We start from the raw sequence: 23,349 nt of genomic DNA, 5'->3' as shown, positions 1-23,349 counted from the left end.
GCACACTCCCTCCTTAAACCAGACAGAAATGTCAAGCCAGGAATGTCACAGCACAGGAATAGCTGCAGTGAAATGAAGGAAAAGAGACACCAAGGGTGCGAGAGGAGGCGCCGGGACTCAGGTGGAAGAAGATGTGGATTATTTTGTTACCAGCAAAACAAACCCGATGCCAGCTGAGGAATGAATGTCATCGTGAGCCCTGGAGGGGCACTCCAGCACAGGAACACTGGGAGTTCACTCTAACACTTATCCAAAGCTGGGCTGGCACCATGGGCTGGCACCACCTGGGCTGGCACCACCTGGGCTGGTGTCACCATGGTCTGGCATCACCTGGACTGGCACCATGGGCTGGTGTCACCTGGGCTGCCACCATGGGCTGGTACCATGATCTGGTATCACCTGGGCTGGCACCACCTGGGCTGGTGTCACCTGGGCTGGCACCATGGGCTGGCATCACCTGGGCTGGTGTCACCTGGGCTGGTGTCACCATGGTCTGGCATCACCTGGGCTGGCACCACCGCGGCTCCCCAGCAGAGCTGCTGCCCCGGGGCTCTCTCTCTGCCAGCTGCTCCGGGGCCGTGCAAAGCCCAGATGTTTGCTGATAACGGGATGTTTTTCAGCTTGCTCAGCCCCTCCTGGCCCCTCTTTCCGGCGGTGCTGGGGACAGGTGCTGAAGGAGTGCCGGGAGGAGATGGCCTCAGGCAGTTTGGGTGGGACACTGGGGGAATTCCTTCCTGGAAAGGGCAGTGCAGGTGGGATTAAAGTCGTGTGGCTGTGGCGCCGGGAGCTCGGGTTAGCGGGGCTTGGGCAGCGCTGCAGGAGGATTGCCCCCGAAAATCCCGGGGCTTTCCCACTGCTGTGATCCCGGGATTCCCGCCGGCTCCTGCGCTGGCCCGCAGCCGTGTCCTACCCGGTGAGACTCTCCTGTCCCCATCCCATCCCCATCCCCATCCCCATCACATCCCATCCCATCCCATCCCATCCCATCCCATCCCATCCCATCCCATCCCATCCCATCCCATCCCATCCCATCCCATCCCATCCCATCCCATCCCATCCCATCCCCGTCCTGCCCGGCCAGCGCGGTGTCCCGCTGGCACCTGCCGACCCGCACAGGGAACTGCACGGCAGAGACGGCTCCTCCCGAGCCTGCTGCTTCCCCAGATCTACTCAAAAGCATTTTATTTTATTTTATTTTATTTTATTCTATTTTATTTTATTTTATTTTATTTTATTTTATTTTATTTTATTTTATTTTATTTTATTTTATTTTATTTTTATTTTATTTTATTTTTATTTTATTTTATTTTATATTTTATTTTACTTCATTTCACTTAATTTATTTTATTCTATTTTACTTCGTTACGTTATGTTATGTTATGCTATGCTATGCTATGCTATGCTATGCTATGCTATGCTATGCTATGCTATGTTATTTCACTTTATTTTACCGTAGTTTATTGTCATTCAATTTCATTCAATTTCATTTCAATTTCACTCCGTTCCAGCCGAGTGCGGCCGGTGCCGGCAGGGCTCGGGGTGATGGCGGGGCAGGTGTCCCGGTGGGAGCAGGGGGATGGCGGGGCAGGTGTCCCGGTGGGATCAGGGGTCCCGGTGGGAGCAGAGGGACGGGAGCCCCCGGCCGGGCGCGGCCCGCGGCCCGTTCGCGCTCGGCGCGTGTCCCCGCGCGGCCGCCGTCGCGGCGGGGCCGTTGCCATGGCGGCGCGCGCGCGCGGCCCGGGGCGGGCGGGAAGCGCGGGCCCGGCGCGGCCATGGCGGACGAGCTCTACCTGGAGAACATCGACGAGTTCGTCACCGACCAGAACCGCGTCGTGAGTGCCCCTCTCCTTCTCCCGCCTTCCTTCCCTGCGCCCCCTTCCGCCTCCTTCCACCCCTTCCTCCTTCCCCACCCTCCCTCCTTCATCTCCCTCCTCTTCCTCCCTCTTCACCGTCCTTCCCCCTTCTCTTCTCCCCCTCCCTTTTCTTCCTCATTTTCATTCCTTCTTCCTCTTCCTCCCCACTCCCTTCTCCCCTCTCTTCCTCCTCTCTTCCCCCTTTCCTTAACCCTTTTGAGGGCCGTTCAGAAAGCTGGTGGTTTTCCGCGTGGGCCTGTTCCTTTGTAATTTCATTTCAAAATTTTATTTGGAAAGAAAAATAAATATAAAATAAAATAAAAATAAAATGGGTTTTGCCTAGAAAATGGTGAAGCAAAGTTGGTGCAAGCTGTCTGACAACGTGAACAAGAGCAGCCTGTGGCTTTGTAGCTTCTTTAAGAAAAATCTCGATAAACAGCAATTGAATGGTGTTCTCAGCCAGAGGCTGGGGTTTAACAGGGCAGAGCAGGAGTCAGAGATGAAGCTGGTCAGAATGACACGGTATTGCACACAGGTGCAGCTGGAGATGCCTGTGTCCCCGGGACAGGAGAGGGGTGAGATTCCCCCTCGCCTTTGGGACAGCTCTCAGCAATTCAGTGACTCGCTGCACTTCTTGGAAGGGAGGGGGCGTCCAGAGAATTCCATTGACTAAAAAGCCAAAGATGGGAGATTTGTGGGACTGAGAGGTCAAGGGTTCCTTGTTAAAGGATTTGTCCCTTTTCCAGGTGACATACAAGTGGCTGAGCTTCACCCTGGGCGTGCACGTCAACCAGGCTAAACAGTAGGTGTCCCTGCATCCCCCAGAGCCTGGTTAACCCCTGTTAAATCCCTGTGAATTCCTGTTCCCATCACACTAGTGAGCACGTGGAAATATTTCACATCCCTGCCTGTCTTTTCAGGTTACTCTATGTGCCTGACTGTCTGCCAGGCTGCTGGGCAATGATGCACCAGAGAGTCTGCTGTTCCTTCTCAGGGGTTTCAGAGATGCCTTTCTGGAGGAGAGGCTTTGCAGCTAGCTGCCCAGGGGCTGTGAGCGGCAGGGGCCACTCTTGAATGCATGTGCCCTTTGGTTTCTGTAGTTGTTGGGCTGGATTCTCCACAGTGGCAGAGGGGCAGGGTCTCAGAGAGATTAAATCACTCCTGGGGAGAATAACTGGGCTGGTGTGACAAGTGTCCCTGTCAGGCTGCCTTTCCCCTTTGCCCCAGCCCTGTGGCAGCTCCCCCCTTTCTGCTGGCCAAACCTTTCTGGTTTCTTTTTGCAGAATGCTCTACGATTATGTGGAGAGGAAACGGAAGGAGAACTCAGGAGCTCAGCTTCATGTCACCTACCTAGTGGCAGGAAACCTCCTCCAGAATGGGCATGTTGTGAGTGTTTCAGTTCCCACAAGGGTCTGTGAGTGTGAGTGTTTCACTCCCCACAGGTGCCTGGGAGCCCTTGGGTGTCTCTCCTGCCTTGTTTTGTGATCCTGGGGCAGGAGCTGGGCTGGCTCTTTGTGCAGCAGGTTGTGGCAGGGGCAGGAGAAGGCTCAGTGTCTGTCCCAGAGTCAGACAATGGCAGGGAGGAGCAGTTGGTCGTGGCTGAGTAACACACCAGGCTCAGAACCCTGTCACATTCATCTCAATCATTGTTGTTGGGCAGCAAAGTTACCAAACCTCCTGGAGGGGCCCTTCAGAGATCAACCTGTCCACATCCCAGGATCTGTGGTGTGCAGGTGCCTGAGTGGTGTCTGGAGGGAGCCTGGAGCTCATGTAGCATGGGATGATATCAAATAGAACAGCACATGTGCAGCTGAAGTTGTCTTGTTGATTAAACCAGCTTTCTAATCCTGGAAAACAAAAGAAACATGAATTTATTAACAGTATTTTATATTTAAAGTGCTTCAGCTTATTAACAAAGGCATTGCAGCTTAATGCATTGAGCTTGTCAGATCTTCAGGAATGTCATCTAAAACTTGAGGCAGATACCCCAGAGGTTTTTAAAAGAAAGTGGGCAAATTCAGTGTCTTTGCTCACAGACAAATTTAAGAGCCAACACTAAATGCCTTTGACATCTCACCAATTGTTTTTAAATACACAAACATCTATTACAATATGATCCACTCTCCTTTTAGGCATAGTGAATCTCAGGGTGTCCTGGTTTTCATTTGTAGATTGGAATGAAAATCCCAACAAATCTCTTTTTTTTTTTCATTCTCCCAGCTGTGAGCTGCACTGCTGCCTGCTGGCAGCAGGTGTAGCCGGAATGCTGTGGATCCATCCAGCTGCAGCACTCCTGAGGGCAGAGCCTGCAAATCCCCCTCTGCTGCCCCTCCTAGCACTGCTGCTTCTGCACTGAGGGGCCCAGGCTGCATCTCTCCTCTCACCTGCCTCATTTCCTGCCCCTTGCTCTTTTGCTGCCTAGTTTAAGCCACTTTTTAATCCTGGGAAACAAAGGAAACTAAAGTTAATTTACAGTACTTTGTCTTCAAAGTGTTTCAGCTTACTGCTTAATTAATTTCCTTTTCCTCATTGCTGCTTATCACATTTTCAGGAATGTCATCTAAAACTTCAGGCAGATACCCCAGAGGTTTTCAAAAGAAAAGGAGAAAATTCAGTGTCTGTTTCCCTTTGCCCACAGACAAACTTAGGAGGCAAACACTAAATGCCTTTGACATTCCACCAAATGTTTTTGAATACACAAATATCTATTACAGTATAGATATTGTAGTAAGTAATCTTCTTTTTGGGATAGTGAATCTCAGGGTGCCCTGGTTTTATTTCTAGATTAGGAAAAAAAAACAACATTTTTTTTTTCTCCTAAATAGTAAACTGATTCACGTGCATGGAATATTGTCTTTTAATCTCCAAATCTGCCTGAAATGGCAGAATCTGCATTAGTTCTGAGTAATGGGATGTATTGCACAGGCAGTGTCATGTTTACAGCCTGAATTCAATGGGGTTTTCCCTGGTTTCAGACAGGCCCATGGTATCTGTTTAACACAGAATTAGTGTGGGGTTTTCAGTCTGTCTCTCTGGATCCTTTAAGAGCTTTAACAGCAGAGGAGTGTTTGAAGGCACTGGCAGTGATTTGTGCTAGAATAATTAATATACTTTCTTGTTCAATAGCTGAAAACACCAGCCTTGCGTGCAGCCTCAGATTTTAAGCTTGTGTTTCTTTTTTCCAGTGCCACAAGGTTGCAGTAGTGAGGGAGGATAAACTGGAAGGTAAGCAGACTGGGAAATTCATGTAGCTTTAACTTTTTCCTTTGAAAGAACAGCAAAATGAGCAAAGCTCAGAACTTGCCATCTGCACGTAAATGCCCGGCCGGGCTCTTGGGGTCAGGTGGGTACTTTTTGTACCAACTGTTTCTCAGAATTTGGAGTGTCTGAGCCAGCAGCTGAATACCTTCAGGCTTGTGATTTGAGTCTGATTTTTTAAAATTTTAATTCTGAACGTTTTGTCAGTGATTCTTCTCCAGCTCCCTGCCCCTGACAGCAGGGACACAGCCATACCCTGGTAGTGTCTCAGAACAGTGGTGAGCCTTCAGGCCCCCAAGAGTGCTGAAACTGGTAATTCTGGTTATTGGTTCAATGCAATTGCAGCCTTTGCTCCTAGTGCTGTTGAAACCTTCTCACAGGACATTTACCTCCCTTTTGTGAGTGAAAGGTGAAAAGCCCCCTTTGTAACACTGCTCTGGGCACTGTCTGTTGTCTCACCATCTTCCCAGCTCTAGTCCCGCTGATGAAATCTTACCCACAGAACTGAAACACAACTTCAGGCCCTTCATCACTTTCAAATAACGTCTTTGGCACTTGAGAGCACTCTGTGGTATTTGTGACCTTAAGGATCTGTGCTAATGACCTCACTTTGTTTGAAAGACTTGCGTTGTTGGAAATCTGAAGTGGATTTCTAGCTCGGGCTGTTTTCCTCGGAGCAAGAGATTGTCAGGCAGTGCAACTACTCTCTGTCATGTTTGTTGAGTTATGTGTGCTGTGTAACACTTTTGCTGTGGAGGAAAGGGTTGCTCATGGCTTTTGTATTGGAAGGCAGGCCAAAGGTATGACTTATATTTGGAAGAGGCTGAGGTTTTTGATGGGAGTAGGGCTGCAGAGTCTAGGACTGGCCCCAAGAAATGATTACTGCGTGTATTTTTACAGTGCCTAGAAGCTCAGCCTCAAACCAGGACTCTGTGGAAAGAACAATATAAGCAATGAACAAAGAATTCCTAAAAACCAGCCCTTGTCTCAAGGGGGCTGCAATCCAAGTAGCATAAAAGAGATGAAGTTTTCATTCCAGCAGACTGGAGGGGCGACACTGTGGTGCTGGGCACGGCCCTGGTGGCACAGAGCAGTTCCAGCAGGGCACAGCAGTGACCAGCCACCTCCTGCCTTAGCTTTAGGTGCTCACTCAGGTATTCTGGGTCCCAAACACTGGGTGTTTGGCAGGCAGGCACAGAGATCACTCGTGAGTCAGTTGTGCAAGAACCAAGAGTGGGTAGTGGAAAACGCGCCAGGCTTGTGCAGTTTGTTCCCTCGAATTGTTCACTGGTGAGCTGGGAGGGGGATGGCTGGACCTTTTCATGCTCAGGTTTTCTGTCAGGTGGTCAGTCTGTCTGCATGCTGAAGGGTGTGCTCTTGTCCCCATCCCAGCAGTGAAGTCGAGGCTGTCCAGCCTGGCCAGCGTGCACGTGTACAGCATTCAGAAGGCCCTGCTCAAGGACAGCTCCCCCCTCTACAACACCGACTACGACATCGTCAAAACAAACCTGCAGCACTGCAGCAAGTGAGTCCTGCCCCCTCCTCACCCTCTTCACACAGCTCTGGCACTCCAGGCTTGCTGGCTAGGCCTGGCTTTTGACAGAGCTAGGACAAGCTATCCTCAGAGCCCTGCCACACCGTGCCCAAAGAGCACACTGAGTGATTGTTGAGTAAACTGAGCTCACAGTTGGTTCACTTGGTCCTTACTCCAACAGGGAGACTGTTCCAGTACCTTGCTTGTCTGAGGGCTGGAAACGTTCCCCTCCTTTCCAGGCCACACTTAATCATGACCAATGTAATCCAGTTCTCAGCCACACAGGAAGAGAAAATCGAAACAGGCTGATAGAACCACGAATGATGTGCTCAGCACAGCAGTTACAGGAGTTTGCTTTCTGTTTTGTGAAACTGTGTTTTCATCTTCTGGACTCGCCACAGTCTCACAGGAGCTCCTTCTCCAGGAGCTGGGCTTTGACCCGTGTGGGCTCGTGGCAGCTCAGAGTAGGCTGTGATCTCTGCACACAGAACAGTCCAGGCAGCACGAGGCTGCTTGGTGGTGGCACTGCAGAGGAGCTGGGAGGGGCTGCAGTCTCCAGGAGTCACTGTCTGCCTCCTGAGCAGCCCCTGGCAGCTGCAGCTTCTCCTTTGTGTGTTGTTCCCACCACGACAGCTTCAGCTTGAAGTCATGGGGATGCACAGAGCCATGACCAATCTGGTTTAGAGGGGGATGCCTGAAGGGTGTGTCATAGGGAGAGTATAGGATTTGACAGGAGAAATGTGGTGGTATCCAGAGTGTTGACAAGAGAGTGGCAGAGAAAAGAGAGGCTGTGTGTTTGGGGCATGAGTGTGGATGCCCTGGGAGGCACTGGATAACCCCACCTCAGGGGAGCCACGAGCCCTGCTGGGGCTGCAGGTGCCTTGCTCCACTCTGTTCACTCCTGGGTGGTACCTGTGCCGTAGGGATACTTGTGTCCTTTGGGATTTAAACATCCAGAAGGTTTAGATACTCCAGGTTCTGAAGCCTGTGTGTGAATCCAGCTTTAAAGCAGGATTTCCCCAGCAAACTAATAAAAATTGCACCTTCTTCATTTGTCAGTTGTGACACGGCTGAAGGGATCTTTGGGACAAGGATCTTTGTTCTCTCCTGTGTTTCTACAGGACCTGCTTTGCTGTGAGGGCAGTGGAGGTGGTTAATAATAGCTAACTAATAGCAATATATGTGTTTAATGCCTGTTGGCATTGCCAGCTTTCCAAACTGAAGCAGCTCCTTGTTTGCAGAGCATAGTCCAAGTGTTGCCTATTTTTTCAGTGAATATTTGTGTCAGACCCATAAAGGTATAGTCACACAGCAGCATCAAGGCAAGCTGACTTGGAATGGGGGAAGTTTAGCTGAGTTCTGCTGCACAGTCAACAAAACTATTGACAGTATTATTTACGACTGTTATGTATTGTGGGGTTGGTGGTGTTTAGAGTAGGAGCTCAGGCTGTCCTGAGGGCTGTATTAGCCACGTTAAAAACAAACTGAAAGTACAAAGGAGAGTAGGATTATTTTTCTTCAGTGTCTGCTTCCCTTCCTTTAAAGGTTTGAATGTCAAGAGGTTGCTGCTGCAGCCTCATAATGCCGTGGGTATGGTGGTGTTTTGTTAGTACAGATCCTGGTGGGAGTAGAAGTGGACTGTGCACGTGAGCAGCTAATGCTGAGGCACAGAAACCAACTGGCAGAAGGCTGCTTTATTTTCAGGCAAATGAAAATGTGCTGTGTGATTCAGTGGGCTGGGAGGCCTGAGTCTGGGCTCCTTTGTGGCATTTGCGCAGTGGGGAGCAGAGTTCAGCTATTTTTGGGATCTGCTATTCCTGACTGTCAGTGAGTTGTGCTGTAGCTGCGAGCGCATCCTTTAGCTCTTGTATCTCACATCCCCAAACAATCGAGTTCCAGACCATTGTAAGCCAAGCTGCCTCTCACTCTCAGGGATTGCATGGGAATGGCTCTGTGCAGTTAAATGGGAATGTCATGGATGTTGTCTGGTGCTCAGCTTCTGCTGGGGTTTGCTTACCTGGCCGAGCATGGCTGCCTGTCGCAGCAGCTGCGGTCAGAGCATCAGAAAGCTGTGAATGTTTTGGATCCTCACACAGCCACGGGCTTTGGAGAGCTGACCCGTTTAGGAATAGAATGCAGCCTGCTCCCTGCCCAGCCTGGTGTCCAGCTTGTTCCCCCAGGAGAGCTGCACAGCTTGTTTAGCGTGCGACTGCTGCGGCTCTTGCTGATCTTTCCATCAGAGGCCTCTTGCTCTGTGCCATGCCCGGGTTCAGTTGCCCCTAACCCTCCCCCGGGGGCGGGGAAGGCGAGGCGAGCAGGCAGAGTGAGGATGCGAGCAGGCAGAGTGAGGATGCTAACAGGCAGAGTGAGGATGCTAACAGGCAGAGTGAGGATGCTAACAGGCAGAGGGAGGATGCGAGCAGGCAGAGGGAGGATGCGAGCAGGCAGAGTGAGGATGCGAGCAGGCAGAGGGAGGATGCGAGCAGGCAGAGGGAGGATGCGAGCAGGCAGAGTGAGGATGCTAACAGGCAGAGTGAGGATGCGAGCAGGCAGAGTGAGGATGCTAACAGGCAGAGGGAGGATGCGAGCAGGCAGAGTGAGGATGCGAGCAGGCAGAGGGAGGATGCTGACAGGCAGAGGGAGGATGCGAGCAGACAGAGTGAGGATGCGAGCAGGCAGAGGGAGGATGCTAACAGGCAGAGGGAGGATGCTAACAGGCAAAGGGAGGATGCTAACAGGCAGAGGGAGGATGCGAGCAGGCAGAGGGAGGATGCTAACAGGCAGAGTGAGGATGCTAATAGGCAGAGGGAGGATGCGAGCAGGCAGAGTGAGGATGCTAATAGGCAGAGGGAGGATGCGAGCAGGCAGAGTGAGGACGCGAGCAGGCAGAGGGAGGATGTGAGCAGGCAGAGGGAGGATGCTAACAGGCAGAGGGAGGATGCTAACAGGCAGAGGGAGGATGCTAACAGGCAGAGGGAGGATGCTAACAGGCAGAGGGAGGATGCTAACAGGCAGAGGGAGGATGTGAGCAGGCAGAGTGAGGATGCTAACAGGCAGAGGGAGGATGTGAGCAGGCAGAGTGAGGATGCTAACAGGCAGAGGGAGGATGCGAGCAGGCAGAGGGAGGATGCGAGCAGGCAGAGGGAGGATGCGAGCAGGCAGAGGGAGGATGCTAACAGGCAGAGGGAGGATGCGAGCAGGCAGAGTGAGGATGCCAGCAGGCAGAGTGAGGATGCCAGCAGGCAGAGTGAGGATGCTAACAGGTTTTCCCTCCTCCCCTCCCAGGTTCAGCGCCATCCGCTGCGCCGCCGCCGTGGCCCGGCCGCCGCCCGAGGCTCCCCCGGCGCCGCCGCCGGGCGCCCAGGGCCAGCGGGAGCCCGGGGCCAGCACGGCCAATGGCCACGGGCCCGCGGCCGCCAGGGCGCCCCCGCAGCAGCGCGGCATCGCGGGCATGTTCGCCGCCAGAGCCGCGCCCAGGGACACGCCCCGGGACGGCAGGGCGGAGCCCAGGGACGCCCCGGGGGTGAGTGACCGCGGAGCCCTTCGGTGACCCGCCCGCAGTGCCTCCGCCAGCCATGGACTGCTCCTGTGCAGAGCCATCGCCATGGCAGTGCTCAGGGATCCCTGTCAGTGCTCAGTCCCTGCAGGCAGGATGCTCAGGGATCCCTGTCAGTGCTCAGTTCCTGCAGGCAGGATGTTCAGGGATCCCTGTCAGTGCTCAGTCCCTGCAGGCAGGATGCTCAGGGATTATCCCTGTCAGTGCTCAGTCCCTGCAGGCAGGATGCTCAGGGATCTCTGTCAGTGCTCAGTCCCTGCAGGCAGGATGCTCAAGGATTATCCCTGTCACTGTTCCCTGCCTGCCCTAACTTTGGCACTCCCCAGTGGCTGGATCTCCAGCAGAGCTGCCCTGTGCAGACAGTTGTTCTCCAGCCATCCCAATATACACACCCACTAGGATCCTGGTCTCTCCATTGTGCTTAAAAGGATTTGTTTGAGCAACGAGTGAAACGTGAGAAGCCCAGGTCTTAAAAGTATCAAGGTGTTTAAACTTGGTCTGCAAGGGAAGTTTCAGAGCTTGACCTGTGCAAGACTAAATTGTTTATCTTCTGGACTGCTGTTTTTCCAGGACAGGATTATGTTTTAATTTTAATTACTGTAATTGTTTTTAAAGCCATGTGGCCAGAGGAATGGATGTTAAAATGGTAACACTCCCTGTGGATGGTTTGGCTGTTCTCTAACAACCAAGTGCACTTTGGTTCCTTTTTCTGATTTTTATAGGGAGTTCAGAAGTGGTGAAGTGTGCGTGTTTTGGGAACTTTAGTTGCCTTATATTTGCATGAAAATAAGTTGGATTAGGAGGCTGCACTTTCTTAAGTGGTGAGGGTGTGATTTCCCACTTTGGTGGCTGCATTGGTGCAGCAGAGCAGTGATATTTCCTTGCAAACAGCCTGCATGCCAGAGGAGCTGGATAAAGCCTTCCTGGTTGGCCAGTGCTCTATCAGCTGCTGTGACTTGAGGCACTGATGGTTTGCAGACAGAGCACTTCTTTCCTGGGAACTGACCCTAGTCCAGGCACTTATTTCACACTTATTTCAGTTGCACTGTCAGCCATCAGATGGGAATGTGCCCCAGTCAGACCCGAAGGCCTTGCTAAGGAGCTCCTAGTAACTTACTCTGACCCCTTTGATGCACATAGTAGTGTCTAGGGAGCATCTTCAAATTCTCCAAAGCAGGATTTGCTAAATCTGCTACAGGTGCTATTAGTTGCTTGTCCAGAGGCAGTGGTGTGCATCTCGAGGGCTGGGAGCAATTGCTGTGCTTATTCCCCTCTTTGCTTCCAGGTGTCTGCAGCAAGCAGCAAGCCACCAACAAAGAACAGCATCATGAACAACTTCTTTGGAAAAGCTGCTATGAGTAAGTGCTTTTCTGTTTTCAGAGGCCATCGTGGTCAGGGAACAGCCTGTTGTATTTAAACAAACAAACAAACAAAAGAAATCCCAAACTTGAGGATTTGAAGTCTCTTTTTGTTTGTTTTTTTTTTAATTATATTTTATTTAAGCTGGGTAGAAATTAAAAAATATTCAGTAGAATCAAGTGTTTTGTACTAGAGCTGTGATGGGAGGCATGCAGAAAGGAGAACTCTTCCTCCTCATCCCCACTCCACCAAACTCATTGGATTTTCTTTATATCCCCTCTTTCCTAATAGTTTTCCATACTTTATTCTGCTCTTTTGCACTCAAAGGGGTTAATGGTTTTGCACGCAGCTTTTAAAGCAAAAATTAAGAGTTTTCAGTGGAATTTTTCAGACAAAAAGCTTGCTGGAGGGAGATCAATTAAAATGACATATTTGAACAGACTAACCCAGGAAGGATTTTTAGTGCAGAAGAAATCTGATTTAGAGTGAGTTCTGGCTGGAGGATCAGCTATTGGTGAGATGCTTGCCAAAATCTGTTTTGCAGGGTATGCTAATGGTGCTTGCTTTCCATCACACAGCACTGAGGAGCCTGTTGTTAGTTTTAGGGTTAATTTCTTCTCTAAAAACTGAAGGACTGATAAATGGAGAATAAAAGTGAGGGGTGGCCTTTCTCTTTGAGCAGAGGTTTGGACTAGGTGGCCCCTGCAGGTCCCTTCTGAAGCATCCAAGTCTAAAGAAACTGTGCTGAAGCTTTTAAATATTGGAGTATTGGAGCAGGCCTGTGGGACCTTCTTCAAAGATTCCCTTATAACTGAATACAAGAGGCTTCAAAGAGGAATTTTGGGAGAGAGTAAACAGCAAAGTTCACTTTCTGACCAGCATCTGTCAGAGTTTGCAGGGGATGGTTCCAGCACTGAGCAGACGAGGCACAGCCCTGCTGGGACTCCCTGAGTCCCTGTTTTGGTGGGACTGAGGGAGCTGAGGACACTCTCAGCCTAAGGACAGTCACCACTCTGAACTGGAGTAAATCCTGAGGGTGACCCAGTGGTGGTGGGGAAGGCTTTGTGGGTGCATTTCCATCATTGCCAAGGGGTTCCCTTCTCTGCTGAGTCCTGTGGGGGAGCATGTGGAGGAGACTCTGAGGTGGCTGGGGAGAAGGAGCAAAGTGAGCAGAACTGGAAATGATTATGTCTGTGGAGGAGAGGGTGGGATTCCAGGAGAAAGATTTATTCCCTGCATGCAGGTCTCTCCTGGCTTCAAAGGTTCCACCATTGCCAAAAAGTCCTGAGTTAACAGCAGTGGGGTCCTTGGGCTTTGTGCTGTTGGTCATAAATAAGAGAGCTGTTGTTCAGTGCTGTTTGCCCTTGCCCAGGGAAGCAGCCAGCCTGTTTTCCCAGCACTCCCAGAAGGGCTTTGGCACAATGCTGTGGCCCTCCCAGCAGCCTCTGACCCCACTCATGATCTCCTGCCACTGCCTCCCAGTCCTCTGCCACAGAGTTTTAACTGCTGCAGCACACGTGGCTTGACATGAGGAGCAGCAGAACCATGGAAAATCCCCCAGAAATTGAAGCATGCCCTCCATTTTCCCATGTCTGATACAGCTTGGCCAATGCAGATCCCTGAATACACGATGGGGAGTGCTGTCTGTGTGCTTGGTGCACAGAGCTGGCCAGCTGCTTTGTAAGCTGTCATTCCAACTGAATGCCCAGTGTTTGTTCTTTTTGAATGGTTTGTTCACAGATAAACTCAAAGCCAACTCTGTGCCTGAGCAGCCAAAGGAGGAGAAAGAAGCAGTGAAGCCCTCAGTTGCTGTAGCAGAACCAGAGTCATCTCCTAGCAGTGTAGCAGAGAAACCTGGGAAGAAAGCAGAGTCTGCTGGAATTCAGCAAAAGGACAAGAAGAGGTGGGTCGTGCCCTTCAGGGTCCCTGTGAACCTGCCTGGGGACAGCCTGCGTGGAGCTGGCTGGTCACACATGCTGGCTCACCTCCTGTTTCCATCTTCTGAGTTGTGTTCAACCTGACTAAAATCATCTGTCAGGATTTTTTCCTGGTGTTTCTTTTCCATTTGCTGCTGTGAGTGCCATTGCACATGGGAGGGACAGGGCCCAGGCTGCCCTCAGTGGGAGGGGATGGCTTTCCATGAGCCAACCTCCCTCCCACTGTGAGCAGCCAGGGGAGAGACCCTGCAGGCAGCGTGGGGAGGGCTGGCAGGAGCACCTGTCCTGCAGGGAGGGTGGGAGATTCCCAAGCTTGTATGTACACAGCTTGCAGCACAAAGTTGTGCTTGTTGGTCTCCATAGCTCATGTACGGCTGCTTTCAATGCCACTGGTTTACTTTGGGCTGAGGCTCCAAGTTAATTTTAAGTTCAGCCCTTTGTGTTTAATCCAACCCAAACTGACAGGGACAAAGAATCACTACAGTCTGATGGCTCTCTGGTGGCCTATGAGTAATTAATTGGTGGTCTCAATCCATTTCTAGCTGAATAGGTAAGCACACCACCCAGCCCACCATGGCAGTGAGCACTAAGTGCTTGTCTTATTGATAGTCCTGCCCACGAAGCCAAGGCCTGGAGGTGTTGGCAGCCTGGGGCTGGGGAGGCCACTTGTGCTGTCCCAGCTCTGTGAGGATACGTGGGCTTTAGCCTCCAGGCTTCTTCGTCTGACACGTCTCGCCAGCACTAAAAAGAAAGAAGCTATTTTATTTTTCCAGTAGTCTTTAAAAATGGCTCCAGGATTCTGAGACACTACCTCATAGTCAGTCAGTGGCAAGCAGTCTGTCAAAAGAGCTTCTGAGTGATGCTTCTGGGGACACTGGGAGCCTGAGCTGAAGAGACAAGATCAGAAACATGCTCTTGCCAGGCTGCCGTGGCCAGGCCAGGCGAGGTGCTGGGCTGAGCTGCAGAGGGGCTAAAGAAACCCTCCTTGTCCTGGAGAGCTGGCTGTGGGGAGCATGAGAGGCCTGGAAGTGCTGGGGCACCCATGCCTGGTTGTGAGGAGGGTACACTTCAGACTATGCATGCTCATGGTTTTGAGAGGCATTTGATATCCTTCCCTGAGGAATGTCCAAATGCACATGATGCTTTCATGCACACGTGAGAGGTAATGGGTGTTCATTCCCTTTTTTCCCCTCTACTTTTTGTGGCAGTAAAACGAAGAGAGCAGATAGGTCAGATGAGGAGGAAGAAAGAGATCCTGAAAACGTCCAGAAAAGGAGGAGGAGAATCAAACAGCTTCAGTCTGACAGCAGTGATGATGAAGGTAAAAAGAGCTGCAGACAATCGGGCATGTAGGTCGGGGGCCTGATTTCCAAAGCATTTCTCTCCAAATCTGTTGGTCGGTGGCTGAGGGAATCGTTTAAAGGACTAAAGACTGTGGAAATGGCTGTAGCCTGAGTGACCCCATTTAGTGTGGCTGCACAATCTGCAGGGCCAGGCAGAGGTGGCTGCTGTTGGTATCTTTGCAGTAGCCATGCCACCTCTAGGCCTGTTTTCATAGTTTCCCTGCTGCCCACATAATTTCAGATGATCTTTGTCATCAGCTGTGTATCACTTCTCAGACTATTCCACAGGATGATAAATCTCTCTGGAAGCTGTTCTCCATGATCAGCCTTAACTCCATCACGTTCCAGTGTGGAGCTCCTTGTTTGGCTATTAAATATATGTATATATACACACATATATGCCCACATTCTTTGGTATTTATTTCTTTAGATGTTTGTCTTTCCATTTCCTCATCACTCTCCCACTGACAAGCTGAGTTGTTTAGCTCTGAGGAGGGAATTTTGAAATCAGCCCATCCTTGCTTGGCTGGGATCTCTCAGCTCATCCACATCCTGTGAGATCAGGCAGGAATTTGGAATGTCAGAGCTCTCTGGTCTCCTGTGGGGTACCTGTGTGTGCCTCCTGGTTTCATTTATTCCAGGGTTTATATTCTCTTTAGTGACCAGGGGTAGAACCCGAGGGAGTAGCTGGAGCTGTGACAGGGCAGGTTTAGGTTGGATATTAGGGAAAAGTTCTTCCTCAAGAGGGTAGTCAGGCACTGGGGAGGTTTTTGGCATCAGAACCCTCTTTGTTCTTCACCTCTTTGTGTTGTGCATTAGAATTGTAAATTCATGCAAATTGCAGCACACTATACAAATTTGGACATCACTCAGTTTGCCCTTTCAAAAGAGATAATGAGAATTGAGAGAACTCTGCTCTTTGGTCCTGCTGCTTGCCCTTCTAAATCCTAACCAGATGAAAGCAGATAGATTTGAATTGTTTGGAATATTTTTAATGAGTCCACACTGGTAGTATTATATTCTATATTGAGGCAGAAGAGTGTGAGTTGGATGAAAAAAGAAATTTTAAAAAACATATATACAGCCAGCTGGGCTTTAAGAGCATCTGTTTCCAAAGGTGGAAGAGAGCAGGGGCAACTTGAATCAACAGCATCAGTGAGCAAAATGGGGCCTGGAGTGCCTGGAGTGGCAGGCACACTTGGCAAGGCTCTGTGGGTGTGAAGCTCAGCCTGCAGGGCTGATGTGAGGCACTTATGGGCAGTTGTGAGTCAGGCCAGGACTCCTGCCTGGTTCTGCATTGAGCCTGCTCCTGATGTGCTAAGTAGCCCTAATAGGCTCTCCTTCCACCAGCACCAACACATTGTCCCACGCTGGAGGTACAGAGAGGGCATAAGGCACAGTCCTGTCCATGTAAATGCTTTTTCATTGTCCTCTTGGTGGAGGGTTCCTTAGGCACTGTGGTTGTTTTGCTCCCAGCGCCAGAACAAACTCCACGGGCAGGCCGGGAGCCCTGGCAGCCCCAGCTGCACCAACACAGGTTTGCAGTGTTGACAAGTGTTTTACAGCCACTTTGGAGGCTGATTGCAGTGGCACTGTGACCTACAAACTCCCTGGGTTTTGGACAGCCACAGCAGAAGCACTCAAGCTTCTCACAGTTTTTCCAGGCAGGGTCAGAGCAAGCTGAACAAAGCCAGGATTTACATCTTTGGTCCATCCAGTTGCCCAACTTGTATCTATTTCATGCAGCTGTTGCTGTTGAGCAAACTGTGGGCAGCAGCTAGTGGTTGACTCAGGAGTTATCACATGTCAGAGGGCTGTGTTGGCCAGAAGAGGATAATGAAGCCATAAAACAGCTTGATAGTAGTCCTAAACACTCTGACGTGGGGAGAAGGCGCCTTCTGCCTGCCAAGAGCTGGGGAAATTGTTTGCAGGAAGCTTGAAAAAAGCCCAGATTTTCCCCAAGGAGTCTAGTGCAGCTGGCACACTGACAATGCCTTCAGCAGCCTCTGCTTGGGCATGGCACAGGCTTTTCACCAGGCTGGTTTTCAGCCCTCTTAGCTAAAGACACTTCCCAGGGGCTGAGGCCAGGCTGGGCAGGTTTGGTGCTGGGCACTGTGTGGGGGCCTTAGCCCAGGGATGAACTCTGAGCGTTGTGAGATCCCCCAGCCCTCCCAGCTGGGAGCAGGGCTGTTACCTGGCTGTGCCCTGCCAGCCCCAGCTCTCAGAGCAGGCTGAAGCTGCAGGAATGTGATTGATGGCTGGGCCCTGGCAGCCCAGCAGCGTTTCCCTGGAGCCTGGGTAACCTGCAGAGGTCAGCTGGCAGCGTGCCTGGCTGCCCTGGTCCCTGGGGACAGCTCCACATCCACGGCAGGGTGAGGCAGTAGGTCACAGGAGCACTTTGTTCCCCACAGTGCCAGCCCTCCCCACATCCCAGGGTGTGCGTGGCAGCGTTTCTCACTTGGGTCTCCTGCAGCTCTGTCCCCCTGCCAGCCCCACAGGAGGGTGACCCTGCCTTGCTCCTGCTCTAAAGCCCTGCGTGCCTCACTTTGATGCTGCTGGGAGAGGCTCCAGAGCTCACTTTGCTCCACACAAATGTGTGGAGGTGTCCCTGACTGCTTTGATCAGTCTTGGCATTGAGCAGAGTCTGGGGTCCCTGTCCTTGAACCCAGAGGAGAGCAAGGAGGTGAAACAGTCAGAGAATCAGCTTCCTTTTTTGTGGTGTTTCTTGTTCTAGGGTGGTTTTTCTCCCCAAATAAAAGTTTGGGGAAAAACCCAATCCCTTAACAATCTTTTAAGATGTGTGATAGTGTACTGCATTTAATTCTCGGGTTAAGCTAATAGCACAGATTGTTTGGGATGTGTAGCACCACCACTGAAGCAACAACTCTTTTACCACAGTTTTAATTTCTAAACACATTGCAGTCACTCTTTTTGACTAGCAAGTGAAATGTATAGCCAAAACCTGCCAGTTTCTGGGCCTGGTTTAAAAGTTTCCTGTGGTGGAACTGATTTTTTTTGCCTTACCGAAAATCCCCAGCCTGCTTCTCCCATCCTGTCCCACTCCCCTTCCTTTGGGACCTGCAGTGTGTGGCGTGAGACCCACGTGCCATCAAGGTGTTGTTGTTCTTGGCAGATGTCCCACCATCTCCCACACCTGAGGAGGAGAGAGCTCCATCTCCAGCACCTGCACCTGCTCCAAAAGCTGAGCTGGAGCCTGCACCCACAGAGGTGAGAGCAGATGAGAGGGGTGAGCTGGCAGAGGTGAGCTCCTGGTTTCTGACAGTGCTGCTGTGTCCTGCAGGTGCCAGCTGCAGGGAGGAAGAGGAAGAGGAAGCGTGTGCTGAAATCCAAGATGTTCATTGATGAAGAGGAAGGCTGCATGGGTAAGGCTGGCTGTGCCCTGCACTCTCTGGAGCTCACTTTGCTGGCCATTTAACAGGCCAGCTTCTCCCAGCCTTAGAAAGAATCACACAATCAGTTATCCCACTTGGAACTCCTGCTCCCACACTGAGGTGACTGTGCCTCTGGTGAAGGCCTGGGTGGGCAGTCAGAGCTGGAGCTGAATCCTTACCCTTCTTTGATTATTCACAGATTTCCCTGCAGTTCTTTTCCCTTTCTTCAGCCATCATGATTACCACCTTCATTTACTCTCCTCTCCAAAGCTGCAAGCTTTTAAAGATGGTACAGAAAGAGGTTTAGGGTTTGGGATAAATTCTGCCTGAGATAACCTTGTTGGTTTATTTTTTTTTTCCTTTGAGGATAAATCCAGAGCTGTGCAGAATTTGATTATATGTTAAAGAAATTTACAGAATCCCAGATAAACAGGGAATAAGTTGGGGCTTAAATGCTTAATGGGGTTTCTGTTTCTGATAAGGGTGGCTCTGCTTTCAGAAGGGAGGAGAGTCCCTACAGAAGTCCTGAGAGCCAGAGGCTTTGAATTCCAGCCTGACTCCTTTCTCCTGTGACCTGAAGAAAGCTGTATTTGTTTCCTCCATGTCCTGACATTGAAGTTTTAAGAGATGTTAAATCTTAACGTTGAGAGTGATGCTGTACTTTATATTTCTCCACAATTTTAAGTGATGGTTTTCACAATAGCTGCAACAGCAAGGAATTGGTGCCAAAAAGCAAAAGTAATTTACGGATTAGCCCTGAGGGAAATTGAGCAATTAAAGTGTGTGTGGAGTTAAGCACAATACACATTCCTACGCATCAAGAGAAATCCACGGATTGATGGCCTGCTCTTAGTCCCTAGCAAAGGGGAATTATTGAGGTTTAGGCTTGGATGTTTCTACCTTGCACTGTCTAAAGCTTCAAAGGACACACGTGGGCCTGGAGATTGGAATATCCACCTGTGCATTGGAGGGCAATTTGTGTTACAGCATTTTAGAGCTCCCATCATCTGAGCCACTCTGATTCAGGGAGTCTGGCTGTGAGTGGCTGTACCTGTACCCATAGGTGCTGCCAATACAGGCTTCTGCAGCTCAGCTGAGGTTGCAGCCAAAGGAGGTGATCTAAGCTGTGTTACTGCAGCTGGAGGGGTTAACTGCACACTTTGGGAGTTCCCAGCAGCTCCTGACAGGGCTGACAACAGGATAAGGTTTTCAAGCTCACCCAGTGGTCTGTGGAAGCTGCTCCCTGAAAAGGCTGTTGTCTCTGAAGGGAGATTGCTTGGTTTGCAGTCCCTGTTTGAGGTTCTGCTAGTGCTGCCCAGGAGGATTTCATAGCATTCCTCTTCCCAGTCTCTGGTGACGTAGGAAACCTTATTTAACTTGATGCATTAGTACAAGTGAAAGCCAGTTTCCCAGAAGAGGGGAAGTTAAGACATCTGTTTAAAAGAATACAGTTGCTGAAGAAAAATGGCTTACTAGAAGAATCCCAGAGCACTGCTGGGAAAGCTGATATAGCAGCATTTTCTGGGGTCTGAGGTGGCTTTCATCAGCAGAGCTGACTCCAGTTTCATTTCTGTGTGTGTTGTTTTATATCCCTGGGCTTTCCATGGCCAGGCCCTGGCTGAGTGAGCTGGCAGCCCCCTCAAGCACATCCCTGACTGCAGACACGGCTGGGGGTTCATTTTGGTGAAGGGTTTCTTTGTGTTTGCCCTGGTTTCCACCCCTGTGCCCCTCAAGATGGGCAGTGTCTGCTTTGCTCTTCCCTCACTGTGCAGTGTGCTGGGCAGAGCAGCTCGGGGGTGTCTCTGGGTTGTCTGACTGCTTTGGCACCTTTGGAAATCAGGCCAAGTCAGAATGGTGGGTTCAGCCATAAAGTAGATGTTCCATTGTCCAGTGCTAAACTACTGACTCTGATCTCCTTGGGATTCATCACTCTGATGGCTGCTTGTCAGCCTTTGCCACACGAATTGGAATCTCAGGATCACTGAGGGTGGAAAAGCCCTGTAAGGTCATTGATTCCAGCTGTTCCCCCAGCCCTGCCAAGGCAGCTCTGGCCCCTGTCCCCAAGTGCCACATCCACAAGGCTTTTAAATCCCTGCAGGGATGAGGACTCCAGGGCTGGACAGCCCTTTTGGGGAAGGAATTTTCCCTAACAGCCAACCTAAACCTCCCTTGGCACAACCTGGGGCCATTTCCTACTGCTTAACCTTGAGCAGTGGGCTTAATTCCTGCATCTGGCTTGTGCTCCTTGGACCCAAAACGTTCCTTTCCAGGAGTGCTGTGGGAAGGCTGCAGTGGGGACATCACTGGTATAAAGGTGGCTTAACCATCATCCCCCTCTGCCCCCTTCCCTCTTCTTTCCACCAGTGACTGAGAAGGTTTACGAGAGTGAATCCTGCACGGACAGTGAGGATGAGTTCTGCAAGCCCAAGGCACCAGCTCCACACAAACAGCCCCTGCTGCCCACCAGGAGAGACCCAAAGGAAGAAAAGAAGAACCTGAAGAAAGGGGCAGCTCCTGCCAACAGAGCCAACAAGCAGGTCTCCATCATGGGCTTCTTCCAGAAGAAATGACCTGGGTCCATCTCCCAGCCCTCTTGGCAGCTTGGGAGTGTTGCTCCCTTTTTTTGTGTGGCTCTCATCAAGCTGCTTGTGGAGGCCAGCATGCACCCCCTGGTTACACAAGCTGTCCTGCTTACTGTGTAAGGAAGCACTCTGGACTGGATTTTGTATCAGAGAAAAGTTGTTATTTGTTACTGTAGTAATTTCAGTCAACCAAGCGGTGTGGGAGCTGCCAGCTAGAAGCAACATCTAGAGGAACTCCTGAAAGGCTGTTAAGTCTGGTCACATGAAATTGTATTTTTTTAATCACCCCTTGGTGCTAAGTTAGGAGTTGTGGTGTTTTCCTCCCCTCTTGGTACACCCTCAGCTCTCCAGATTGATCCAGATGTTCAGTTGGGTAGAAGCCTACGTGACGTAGCAGGTCTTCAGGCACAGACACACATACTGAACATCTGCTTCAGCTTTAACTGAATGAAATGTGCTTCATTTGCCCCCTAGGACTGGTAAATAGTTTTTGCTCTGCCTTTCATAATCTTTTTTTGGACAAAGCAGTGCATATAAAATCCTCTTGCTCTTTTCTTCCTTGAACATATCCTCTGTAACTTGCTCAGATGGTTAATTATAGACTGGGACACTGTTGGTGTTCTGTCTTCACAAAAACATCCTTGAGGCTTCCCACCCAATTGGCTCTGGAGTAGTTGGGGGAAGGCTCTGCTGTTATTGGGAAAGAGCTGGAGGTTTAGCCTTGGAGGCCAGTGAGTCAGAGGGAAGGGTGATCAGAGGGCACTGCTGATAACACCAGGCAGGTACCAGGGAATGCCTGAAGGGTTTTTTACAGGCATGAACCAGACAAGAGCAGAGTTTATCCCTGGACATCTCATCATCTGCCTGCTGAAGGAAGTGTGTCATGGCACATGGTCCTGAGGAACCTGTTATGGGAGAGGAGTAAAGCATAGCAATCCTGTTAACCAGAAAGGAGCTCTTGGTCTTGGCTGGTCCTAAGGTTGAGAGGCAGGTGTAAAAGGTTTTCCAGAGGAGCTGATCCCTGAAGCTTGGGCTGGTGGGTGCTTCCAGCCAGGGGCTGGTGTAGTCAGTGTTCACTTGAGAGGAGCTGCTGCACCCCAGCAGCATCACTGGGTTTGTGCCTGGGCAGAGAATGAGCAGCCCTGTTCTGGTTTAACAAAGGAAGTTTAACTGTTGAGAGAAAAACCCTCCCTGCTGTAGTGGTTCTGTTGTTCTTGGTGGAGTTGAGGGGAAATTTAAAGGTAACAATAAGTAACAAATCCCATTGAACACAGACTTTCTTTTTTTTTTTTTTTATTTTTAATTTGTCCTTATTCATTAAACAATGTGTCAAATCCTGATATCCAAGGGTTGTGATATTTGGCTGCATGGGAGTCAAAGACATTTCCCCGGTGAAGCAGGTGAAGATTTCTTCCATCAGAAGCAGTGCTGGAAGCTTTCACCTGAGTGTTTTTGGGTGGCTGAAACCCTGAAACAGCAGGATTTGTGTTGAGCTTGGAGGCCTGGAGTGTGATCCTGGGGCAGAGGCAGGACGGGGCGTGCTGGTGCTCCTGCTGCTCACCTCTGCCGTCACACGGCACTTCCTCAGGAAAATGACCTCATGTCTGAGGAGCAGCACCCGGGCAACTGCAGGCTCCACCAGCCATGATCTCACCCTGCCCACTGCCCTCTCCTGGGCTGCCAGCCCCAGGGGGCTCCAGGCCCCTGCCTGAGATCCCAGCTAGGGCTGCTCTCCCTTCCCACTATTTACAAGAGCCTCGGGAGAGGCAGTGGGAGAGGTTCCTTCAGTGAAATGCAGTTTATAGTGTTTCTTTCCTCCCTAGAAACCTGATTTCGGGCAGAGCAATCCTCATCCTTGTTTCCCAGGGGCACTGAGGAGTTGCACTGTCAGACACTCCAGGCTGGGGCTCTCGTTGGACAAGGTGCTTCTGAACCAGCAGCCCCTGGTGTTGCTCTGAGGGATGCAAAAGGCCCATCCCTTGTTCAGGAGACAGCTGAGCTGATTTATAACCCTCCTTCCACAGAGCAGGGCCTGCTCTTCCTGCTGGGCTTGGGCATTTTGGAGACAGGGATGGAGGGATGGAGAAGGGCTGGGCAGGAATGTCCCAGCATTCTGCTGGGAATTGTTGTGCTCTCCCAACAGGCGATGCCAGCCCGGCCGCAGACACCGGAGCAGGGAGCAGCAGGGCCTTATAAGGAAGCAAAACACAGCTCAGAGATTCCCAGGGACAGCAGGACCTGCCAGGGCCGTGCCTCAGCACCAGGGACCAGCAATCACAGAGTCCAGTACGTTGGCCAAGCCCACGTTGTGCCCTGTGCCCCCCTTGTCCCCAGCACAGAGCACTCGGTGCCACCTCCAGGGATGGGCACTCCAAACCTCCCTGGGCAGCCCCTGCCAAGCCCTGAGCACCCTTTCCATGGGGAAATTCCTGCTGGTTCCACCCTGAGCCTGCCCTGGCCCAGCCTGAGCCATTCCCTCTCCTCCTGTTCTCTGGAGCACAGCCTGATCCCCCTGGTTGTCTCCTCCTGTCAGGG

At 50.9% G+C, this 23,349-nt stretch overlaps 1 protein-coding gene across 2 annotated transcripts; it reads left to right on the top strand.

Moving 5' to 3' along the window:
* Positions 1-1,709: 1,709 nt before the first annotated feature.
* On the top strand, positions 1,710-22,154 carry POLD3 (DNA polymerase delta 3, accessory subunit). Of its 2 annotated transcripts, none has more exons than XM_079305054.1 (12): positions 1,710-1,832; positions 2,600-2,655; positions 3,137-3,239; positions 5,039-5,078; positions 6,507-6,636; positions 9,931-10,168; positions 11,487-11,559; positions 13,301-13,463; positions 14,706-14,818; positions 17,974-18,068; positions 18,142-18,223; positions 20,597-22,154. In XM_079305054.1, exons 1-12 carry the CDS (start codon positions 1,773-1,775, stop codon positions 20,800-20,802), a joined length of 1,359 nt encoding a protein of 452 aa, XP_079161180.1. In that variant the 5' UTR covers positions 1,710-1,772; the 3' UTR covers positions 20,803-22,154. The 2 variants fall into 2 exon arrangements, with proteins under 2 accessions (XP_079161180.1, XP_079161179.1); XM_079305053.1 differs by having other exon boundaries at positions 6,504-6,636.
* Positions 22,155-23,349: the final 1,195 nt, after the last annotated feature.

Source organism: Erithacus rubecula, assembly GCF_903797595.1.
Source record: "Erithacus rubecula genome assembly, chromosome: 1".
NCBI classification, from domain to species: Eukaryota; Metazoa; Chordata; class Aves; order Passeriformes; family Muscicapidae; genus Erithacus; species Erithacus rubecula.
The sequence above is the reverse complement of the archived record's forward strand: the minus strand, read 5'-3'. Positions and strand labels throughout refer to the sequence as shown.

Bases quoted from the DNA above. Each gene is read 5' to 3' on its own strand.
- POLD3 (XM_079305053.1), top strand. From the start codon at position 1,773: ATGGCGGACGAGCTCTACCTGGAGAACATCGACGAGTTCGTCACCGAC. The intron at 6,637-9,930 runs GTGAGTCCTGCC...CTCCCCTCCCAG, and splicing joins AACCTGCAGCACTGCAGCAA to GTTCAGCGCCATCCGCTGCG. The intron at 10,169-11,486 runs GTGAGTGACCGC...CTTTGCTTCCAG, and splicing joins AGCCCAGGGACGCCCCGGGG to GTGTCTGCAGCAAGCAGCAA.